The 10,850-nt window shown below is 37.2% G+C and overlaps 1 protein-coding gene across 1 annotated transcript; it reads right to left on the reverse strand.

The window, feature by feature from the left end:
- Window positions 1–1,980: 1,980 nt before the first annotated feature.
- On the reverse strand, window positions 1,981–2,946 carry LOC126493954 (olfactory receptor 51G2-like). Its single transcript, XM_050131094.1, has one exon. The coding sequence runs from the start codon at window positions 2,938–2,940 to the stop codon at window positions 1,981–1,983; it is 960 nt and encodes a 319-aa protein (XP_049987051.1). The 5' UTR covers window positions 2,941–2,946.
- Window positions 2,947–10,850: the final 7,904 nt, after the last annotated feature.

Consider the following 10,850-nt stretch of genomic DNA (forward strand, 5'->3'; position numbering starts at 1 on the left):
ACAGTGTGTGTTATAAAGGCATATTCATGTATGTATGTATGTGTATGTATATATTCATGTTATATATGTGTGTATATAGAAAAGGCATCACCTTATGTTCACCACCCAAACACATACCCCTTCTGTCCGCCTCCTCCCCTTACTGCTTCCATTGTCTCATCACATTGAGTTTGTTGCAGTTTACTCTTGGACTATTTCATTTTTTGACAATGAGAAGCACACGGACATTGCAGTTGATGTTTTGATTTATTTTATGAGTCTTACAGCTGCATACCTTTGTCACAAAACAAAAATAGAATTACTGAACATCGTTCCCACCTTCATTATACTGCCAATAAAATGTGTTATCAATTCCCATTTCATAAATCAGAAAAAAACAAAATAACTTTTTAAGATTGTTTTCATAGATGTTGAGATTAGACTAGTGGTCACAAGAGGCTGAAGAATGTATAAAGACAGGATAATGTGAAGAAATGTTTCCATGGGATCAGGGTTACAGTTGCACAAGGATATAGTTCAGATGTCTCATTACACAGGGGGTAAATCTAGTCAACAATAGTGAGCTGTGTATTTGAAAAAAAGCTAGAAGAGAATATTTTGAATGCTTTCTCCAAGAAAAAGATAACCGTTTAAGATAAAGAAAGTGTTATCTTCTTTGATCATTAGTCAATCCATATATAGATTTAACCATCATAGTGTGTCCCATATTATTCTGTTATTAAACCAAAAAGATGAAAATACAATTGATCAAAATGCATAATTCAACTAAATGTTTTGCTGCAGTGACATAGCATATAATTGCCTTTTTATATAGGAAAATTACTTGATGTAATGAACAAACATGCTCTATTTAAGTAATGGAATATATGTAAAATGCATTCTTAGACTATTTTATCATTATCACCTGCAACTATAAAACATATATTTTTGCATATCTACTGATATTTCAGGTCATGAACAAATGCCAAAAGGATATTCAGTTCTATAATTTTCTTTAGCATGACATTTTGTTTTTCTCTGCTGTCTGCTGATCATCAGTTTGCTGCTTAGGTTCTACCTTGAATTCCCTTTAAGTTCTTTTCATAATTGGATATAAATGAGAAATTCAGAAAGTGAAGTAAACACAGTGAAATGGGCACTTCATTGTATTAGTACTGGAGCAGCTCTCTGTATTTGACTGACAAGCTAGCTACTGCTCAATTTATTATGTTGAAGATTGCTGAGATACTTGACATTCTTTTCTTTTTTCTTTTTGTTGTTGTTGAGACAAGGTTTCTCTGTGGCTTTGGAGCCTGTTCTGGCACTAGTTCTGTAGACTAGGCTGGCCTCAAACCCACAGAGATCCGCCTGCCTCTGCCTCCAGAATCATGGAATTAAAGGCATGTACCACTACCACCCAGCGACTACTGAGATCCTTTAAACATAAGCTTACCTCTAAGAAGACTTGATTGAAATTGTTTCTACTTTATATCATTAAAAATTGTTTTTTTCTCTGTGATAAAAAAGTTTAAAAGAGTAGCTATATTATCTTTGAAATTTCTATTGAACAATAGAAAAAATAGTAAAGCCCTAAAAATGTTTAAGTTTGACTTGTGGTCACCTAGCATTCAATCATAAATTGTTGTACACTTACAAAAAGTCTCTTTCAGCACATTAGTTGTCCATTCAATCATTATTAAGCAAATATTAAACAAATGCCTAATATATTAAAATAAAGCATTTATAGGAAGGGATGTACATTGAAGGGACAAATAATTGTGCCAGAAAGATTATACCTAATTATATATTTTCAAAATGTTTTTCTATCAAAAATTATAAACCTGAGAAGTATTCTGCTTGCCATTTATTTCTCTTGAACTCTAGTAAAAAATAAATTTTATTCAGTAAATATTCTGCTACAATAAAGTCTATCATATCAGTCATAGTTAATATACAAAATGCAAACTGTAGCTCCATATTTTTATACCCATGGGAGTAGATTTAGTGACCTTGGGTATCTCCAATGCTTGTTCCACCAGACCGGAAGATGCGCAGAATCCTCAGTCGGATCTGCTTAGTCTTTATGGTATAAACAACTGGATTGAGCACTGGAGGAATGAGAAAGTGGAGATAAGAGAGCAACACATGACTGCATGGGGAAGCCCACTTGCCAAATCGGTGGATCATGGACAGGCCAATCATAGGTGTGTAGAAGAGCAGAACAGAACAGATGTGGGAGACACAGGTGTTGAGGGCTTTGAGGCGCTCAGTCTTGGAGGCAATTGACAACACCGTGTGGAGGATCAGTCCATAGGAGAGAACAATGAGCACAGAGTCCACACCCAGGGTGGAGAGAACCACGAACAGGCCATAGACACTGTTGATGTGGGTGTCAGCACAAGCCAGCTTCATAACATCTGGATGCAGGCAGTAAGAGTGCGAAAGCTGGCGCTTCTGGCAGTAAGGCAGCTTTTTCAGCATGATGGGGGCAGGAATGTGGAGACCAATGCTGCGAACCACAATGGCCAGGCCCAAGCTGGCAATCCGAGGGTTGGTGAGGATGGTGCCATAGCGCAGAGGACTGCTGATGGCCACAACACGATCAAAGGCCATGGTCAGCAGCACAGAGGACTCCATGACGGAGAAAGTATGAATGAAGAAAAGCTGGGCAAGGCACATGTCTAATGTCACCTCCCTGACACCCATCATGTAGACTGTGAGCATGGTGGGCAGTGTGGAAGCAGACAGGCCCAGGTCCATCACTGCTAGCATTGATAGAAAGTAGTACATAGGCTGGTGCAGGGAGGGCTCTGACTTTACAACCCACAGGATCAAGCCATTCCCTGAAAGAGAGGCAATGTACACGATGCACAGGAGAATGGAGATCCAGACATACACAGCCTCAATGCCCGGGATGCCAGTCAGAAAGAAGGAGGGGCTGGTATGGTTGGAGTGGGCCATGGCAACTGCCAGAGAAGACTCCAAAATCTAGTGTAATCCCAGGACCTGAGTCTAGAGTGTTGTTGTTAGAACTCCTGAGAGCTGGGATCTAATGGAGATTCTTCAAAATGTTGCTTTCACAACCAAGACTTCTAATTTATCTTACCATTTCTTTTAGTTCATAATTAGGGAGTCCTTTAAGAAGATGAATTTGTTTGATTGTTAGAAGAAAGTTTTTGTACTATTAAGACTGCATAATGCAAATATATTTAATACTTAAATTGGAATTTGGCATATGCCCTTAGAAAGGAGCTAAAGAATGTTGGTTCCAAGTCTGTACTACAATCATTGCGTTCAAGCTACCTTCTAATATAGCTATTATATCAAACCTGGTCTAGAATTCAAGGTCTCCTTTCTGTTAATTTCTTCACATTCCTCTACTTTTCAAAAATGATAATTATGATGAATTTTGCCATTTTTCTTTCACATATGAAAATATACTGATAGAATTCACTACCCATGTCTTTCACTTAATGTACTTTGTGAAACAATTTCATATGCATGACTCACATTATTTTTAGATCTATTTTCTTGTATTTTATTCGCATAAATAGTTTGCATGCCTGTATGCATGTATACCATGTGTGTTTCTGGTGCCTGCAAAGGTCAGAAGACGGCATTGGGTCCTCTGAAAAATGGGTATAATCTATCTTATATGTGTTAAGAATCAAACCCTGGTCTTCCACAAGAACAACAAGCACTCTACACCAATGAGAAGTCTCCCAACCCTATCTTGGGGCAGGACGGATAAGGTGTGTTGGGCGAGTGATGGAGGGAGAGAATACATGGAGGGGTGGCTGGAATTGATGGCATTTGAGTGTTTGAAAATCTAGTGCCATGGAAACTTCCTGGAATCTATGAGGGTAATTTTAGAGAGGACTCCTAGTAATAGAGGATACAGAGTCTGCACTGGCCATGATTTGTAGCCAAGCAAGGCTTCAAGTTGGGGGGACTGGGTTACACTCCAGCTGAGTTGTTGGCTGAGGAGGTCCTCTAGAGATCCCTAAACAACCTAGGCTGATGCTATGACAGAAGACCGCTTTCTGAAAACCAACGGTAGGGCACCATTGCCTAGGAAAACTACCACAGAACTCATTGCACATAGAGAGTTGAGTTTGTGTCTCCTTGGAGCCTTCATCCCTGTGCCCTAGTCTCTTTGGCCAGAGAAGGTACTCTGCAGGCTAAAAAAAAAAAAAAGAGAAACCTGGACACCCAACTAGTCATAAAACCCTCCACCTACAGTCTGTCCCGCCACCATGATGTGCTAGCACAATGGTGCCTCAGAACTTGTGGGAGTGGCCAACCAATATTTGGCATCACTTGAAAGTCAGTCCCAAGAGGAGCTTAGGGTCTGTACTGCCTGGATAGCCAGAAAACTGGCTGTATAGTCCAGAGTCTTAGGCTAGAACCAAACATGACTGGCAAAGAAAGAAGAAAAAAGAGGAAGAGAAGAAAGTCATGAAATAAAACCTAGTGAAATGGTTTCTTATAATATGGACTATACTCCTAAGTTTGTGCCTTGTCTAGTAGTCAACAGAAAGATTTCCTCTGGCAGTAGATGGAAGCAGGTGCCAAGACTGACAGACAGACATTATGTGGACAGAATCTGTGTTGGAGGTCTTCACTGGGTCCCTCACCTCAGAGATTGGGGACCCAGAAGAGAGGAAGCGAAGATTGTAGGAGTCAGAGGGCACAGTGGACACCGGGGGAAGTTGGCTCACCATATCAGTTAGTGGGGCTCACATGGACTCACAGAGCAGCAAGCAGCGGCCTTCATGGGTCTACACCTCTGCATGTATATTTTGGTTGTTTCTTTAAATTGGAGAGAAAGTGTTCTTTAATAAGCTGAAAGGGTCTCCTCTTACCTCTAAATCACAGTTACATAGGCATAAGTACAATTTGGCTTTATTACCTTTCAGAAAGAAATGGAATGTGAAAATAAACTGGCACCAGAATATTTTTCTGTTTCTGTATATACTAAGCTCAGATGCTGTCTAGAAAAGAATTTGTGATTGTATATACTCATTTTTCTTGTGCTTTGATTATTTTTACACTTTGTGGAGGGAAAGGATTTAACGATAAGCAGAGGAATATTGTTGCAAATTTGGACCATCTGTTTCTGGTGTTGGTTGCAACACATAGACAAGAGGAGAAATTTGAAGATTGATAAAAATAGCACTTAGTCATGAAATATTTCTCTAAAAACGTCAAGAAGGTACTATGGGATTCCTCCTTTGGAGAAATTCTGCATCTGGCTGGCTAAAAGAGTTTTAGTTATCCCAAATAGGATAGGGATAGCAAAACCAAAAAACCATGCTGGAATTTCCAACAATGGCAACTTTTCAATTAAAACAGTAAATCTTCCCCTTTTAAAATATAATAAGAAAATTATACAAGCAAAATTGTCTTGTTCAAAAACATTTTCATGTGTATTATATATTAATATACATTTGCATACTTTGTACCATATAGATTTTATCTTTATGCAAAGAGAAATTAGTTTTGTATTACTTCTTATAGAATGAATATATCTTTGTGTGTATAAATTTAAAAAGTAAGATGAATAGTCTGTTGCATTCTGTAGTGTTAGAAATTAGATAATAATTGTTAATATTTGTCTTATTTTCACCTATTTCTCACCTTAAAGAATACAATGTGTCTTTCAAAGATGATTATTCAAGGATATGAAAAGAGCTGCAGTCAACAGGGATCAGCATGGATTTATTCATTCAGATCATAGTTCTTTTACCTTTCACCTTAAAAGAAGAAAAAGAAATTAAACTACTTTCCAAATCAGCAACTCTACATGATAATTCTGTTCCGAAAAACCTCCCCAGTTTTAGTTCAGACCTTAGGAGGTACACATAGACTTCTTCCCAATTTTAGTTAAGATCTATAGAGGTACACATATTAAGACTTCTGGGTCTTCACAACCATGAACATTATAATTCATTTAAGATGAGGAATTATTGCTAGTGAGTTATCAATCTATCTGAAAGCTTTGCATTTAATTGACTTTATTTGCTACAAAATGACATTTGAAAAACTCAGTAAGAACCTACCCATCAGCTCCATGAAACAAAGAAGTGAAAAGGTCCTTTTATTTACTGTTACCAGCCAATGATTTTACTTCATACTCTTAATTCAGATTTGGCCCTTTTATTTTTCAAAACCCACATTATTCACTCATCCACAAGGAAACAAGGACAGAGAACTCGTCTCTTCTTCAGGAGCCCAGTGGCAAGGAGTGCTCAGTGAAGAATAATTCTACAGCAAATTAGTCAATGCCCAGGTTATACCCTGAGGAGCACAACAGGGACCATGGGCCTGGTAGCAACGGATGACTTTAACTTTGCCATTAAAAACAAGTCTTACTTGTTCCAATGAGACAGTATTGCGATTGTTAGCCATGTGATTCTTCAACAATCTGAGTTTTTATTGCTGTTGGAGACTCCTTAAAGAATAACTAAAACTTGTGTCGTCAAAACATGAACTAAAATTTATCTCTGTTTCTGTTTTTTTCGGTGACTCAATTTTTGAGCCTTTTTATTTTTATAGAAATGTATATTTGGTTACAGCAAACATCTGAGGTGAAACTGTGTTTGGAATTCAACACAGAACTTCTGCATAGTTTCATGTTTTATTTTAGCCTCTGAGCCATTGCAATGGCTTCACTGGAATAGTAAAAGACACTAAGAAAATTGCATTGAAGAGTAAATGGCATTTTCTATTTAAAAACTTAGGAAACTTACAATTCTAAATCAATAGCTATGATTCTACTATTTACTAACAATATTGGAATACATAATGCAACTATGTTTGGAAATCACTTTCTAAATATTTTAAATGATTCATTAGACAGCTAATTATTATTATTATTATTATTATTATTATTAAATTTAAACAACAAAGGAATTTTATACCTTTGCACATTGTATAAATAATAAAAGTTCCAGAAAATGAAACGTTATCTAAATTTGAAGATTTAGCTTTGAAGTTGGACAGTAGAAAATTACTAAACCCAAAGCAAGATAACTAATTGTGTTACCCCAATAAAACTTCTCTAAATAATATATTTCACAATGTAAGTTAAGAAAAAAGAACAAAAATCTCAATCTTAGTCACAGGTTTACTTATTTGGCCACTCCAAGACAGAAATTTATGACACTGGAGCGACAGTATAAAGACTTTTCATGGGGTAACAAGGGTTTCTTGATTGGATTTGAGGACTTCTCCACAGAAAGGACCTGCAAACATGGTCACCACCCATGAATTGGAAGATCTTAGACCCTAGGTGTGGGCCCCTGGTCTCCCTTATTCCTGGGGTGCATTGGCGGGGACAGTTTATTATCAGTTAACTAAACTTCCTGTGTGTTTCCGTGCTATCCCTGCCCCGCCTGGATGATTAGCTACAGGGAATCTTCTCCATTGTTAATACGGTAATTTCCCACCTGCCTGGGCGGAGAGATCTTTGTGCTGCAGTTAGGTAGATAAGGACTCCCCCAAGTCTGAATAAACGGCATTCGCTTGATCTCCTATCGAATGACCCTGGTCTCTGTGTCTTGTGTTCAATCTCCAGGTCCTTGCCCGGACTCGCATTCGGTACAGCTGCGCGCGAACTGTACCGAGGGTGTAACACCGAAATCGGGTGTTACACCTAGGGAGGAAAGCAGTGCTACTGTTTTTCTAAATAGCCATGCTGTTATACTGCCTTCTAAATATTTAATTTATATGCATGGGTTCATGCTGCTCTCAACTGTTGAGCTCATAAACTCAATAACAGATATAGTTACCTGTCCTATGCACAAGACCAAGCCAGCTTAAAATAACAATATTGTAGAGGTAAAATTACCTCAGTGGCTAAGAGCACTTGCTCATGTAGAAGACGTGCCTTCCATTCCCAGCACTCAGATGGCAGCTCACAACCCTTCAGAACTCCATATTTGAGTCTGCTTCCTTTCAGGCATGCACATGGTGAATATACACACATGTAGCCAAAACATACAAACAGCATAAAATTAAATAAATATAATTTTTTTTAAAAAAAATTCCAGCATATAGTGGCTAGGGTCTCCTAAGGTCCTATCTTTAGCTAAGGGGATATTAACAGCTAATGGTACTAAGGAAGGAGGATCTCTCTTCTTTGCTGGAGTAACATCTAATAGCTTGTTCAGTTCCTAGTTTGTGAACACATATCACTGTGTGTACTGGCAATATCAGTTGAACGTAATGGGTTAAAAATTTACATATATTCTGTCAAGGTCTCTATGAGTTCGTATGTGTATCAACCCTATTGTGTCTGGAAGACACTGTTTCCTTGCTGTCATTCATCACCTATTAGCTATTAGGCTTGATGATGACATCCCTTTTAGGGATGAATGTGTCATTGCTTCTCACATTTACACATTGTCCAATTGTGTGTCTCTGTGCTGATGATCATCTACTACAAGAAGAACCTTCTCTGATGAGACCTGTGAGATGTACACATAAGACTGGCACAAGTTCAAAGCAGTCAAAAATGCCAGCACTGAGAAGGGAAGTGTAAACAAAGTTGCAACCCTAACCAAGAAGCTGTTTGTAATTGATACCTTATTGGAAAGGGATAATGAAGTGACTCTGGATATATCAACCACACTCCAAGAGAAGGCTCTATGCCTGAGAATAGTTGGCCAAATGGTATTATTGCCCCCCCCCAGGAGTGAGAGTTGGGAAAGGAAAATATAACCAAAATACATAGTATTAAATTTTTAATAATAAAAATATTAAAATTAAACTAATTTAAAAACATGAAGTTGGGAGATCTGTGGGGAATTGGAACAAAGGAGTGGGTGTGGATATGTTCCATATGTTGTATATATGTTTAAACTTTTTTAAAAAGGAATAGAAATATGATATTTTTAACAGCAGCAATGCACTAGAACAAAGGAATAGAGTTCTCATTTCAGAGCAACAACTGGGTAGGAAGAAATTGCATGTCGAAAGAAATTGCTTAGATGTCCACTAGAGTCCTTACCAAGTTCTAACCTGAAAATTCATAGCAAAGATGCAATGTATAGTAATGAGTCAAGCAGGCCTGCTTTTCATCCCTTCCGGCTCCCACACGGCTAGCTTAGCCCTGGATATAATAACATGGAAACTGTATTAATTTAAACACTGCCTGGCCCATTAGTTTTAGCCTTGTATTGGCTAACTCTCACAGCTTGATTAAACCATTTCTAATAATATGTGTACCACCACGAAGTGGTGGCTTACCGGGAATATTCTAACCACCGTCCGTTTTGGGTAGGAAAAGCCTGGCGTCTGCCTGATTCTGCTTCTTTCTCCCAGCATTCTGTTCTGTCTACTCTGCCTATCTAAGCTACTGTCCTATCAAAGGCCAAGACAGTCTCTTTATTTGACCAATGAAAGTAACACATAGACAGAAGACCCACCTACATCACAATGAATGATACTCAACAGAAAGTGTCACTGTGAGAAACGAGTATCGAACAAATGCAATGGAGACTACATATCTTGCAACAATGAAAAACACTAAGATTAGAGTGCAGATATCTTTTTGAATATCTTAGATATCTGGATGATAATGCTATGTACAGTAAGGTTCAAAGTTAAAAATATAAAACTAGCAATAAAAGCATACATTACCTCATTATCAGAAGTCAATCTCATTGTATTTGGGAACTACAAGCTAAAGCATGAAAGAATTGTAAATTTTACTTGAGTTGGTAAATTTATATCTGATAAAAATATAGATCTACTGTTTCAAAACTATGAGTGATGGCCTGATGAAAAATAAGCTGCAAAAAAATAGAAACCAGACTTATTGCTGCTGCAGAAAAATTGCATATATATATGTGTGTGTGTGTATTTGAAAATACATAATTTTTTCTGAGACAGGATTTCTCTGTATCTTTGGAGCCTGACCTGGAACTCGCACTATGGATCAGGATGACCTTGAACTCACGGAGTTCCTCCTGTCTCTGCCTCCAGAGTGAATGCTGGGATTAAAGGTGTGCACCACCACCACATGGCATAAAATAATATATTTTTAAAGCTGCATAAAAAACAGGAATTCTGAAACTTATAAATTTAACAATTAAATATTTTTCATCATTAAGGAAATGTTGTTAAGTTAGACAATATTATACATGATATCTGTTAATCTATGCTAATGTAAACTTAATGATATAATACTAAATATTCACAATGAAGAATTTACTTATGTCATTAATTTATGTATCCATAAAGTGAAATATAATATTGTTCAAAAATAGAAGAAAATAATATACAACTACATCTACTTAGTAAAAGAAATTAGGGCAAAATCCTTATCGATTGTAAGGATGGGACAATATAACTCAAGAATTAATAATTTTATTTCTTTAAATATCCATTGCATACTTTGGGACATTTATTCAGTTACATTTTTCATAGGTCATGTCCACTGTATAGTTATTATATCATCAAAAGCAAGATATAGTGTGATTGGACATATTTACCACTATTTCTGAAAGTACAACTACATGAGGCCCTTCTGAGCTCAAATTTTCAGAATCTAGGATTTTATCAGGAAAAGACTTTTGACTTTGCAAACCTCAACTCTCTCAATTTGTCCACCTTTGCACATCAGTGTATACATATTCTTGAGACACAAGAGATTCTCTGGTAATAAGGCTTTAAAAAATAGTAAGAATTATGATTTTTCCCATGGATCAGTTGTGGTTTTGATGTATGGAGGAATTCACACTGTGTTCCTGTTGTTATGTCTGAAAAATTAGTTGACTGATGATCTGGCAAAAACGACACTGCTGTATTGTTGGGATGTCCTCGGTCAGCCTTTACCTAGGATTGAGGAAATGTACAATGAAATT

The sequence above is a fragment of the Alexandromys fortis genome, unplaced genomic scaffold (genome assembly GCF_014885135.2).
Source record: "Alexandromys fortis isolate MF-2015 unplaced genomic scaffold, M_Fortis_MF-2015_v1.1 scaffold_360, whole genome shotgun sequence".
Lineage (NCBI taxonomy): Eukaryota > Metazoa > Chordata > Mammalia > Rodentia > Cricetidae > Alexandromys > Alexandromys fortis.

Bases quoted from the DNA above. Each gene is read 5' to 3' on its own strand.
- LOC126493954 (XM_050131094.1), bottom strand. From the start codon at position 2,940: ATGGCCCACTCCAACCATACCAGCCCCTCCTTCTTTCTGACTGGCATC.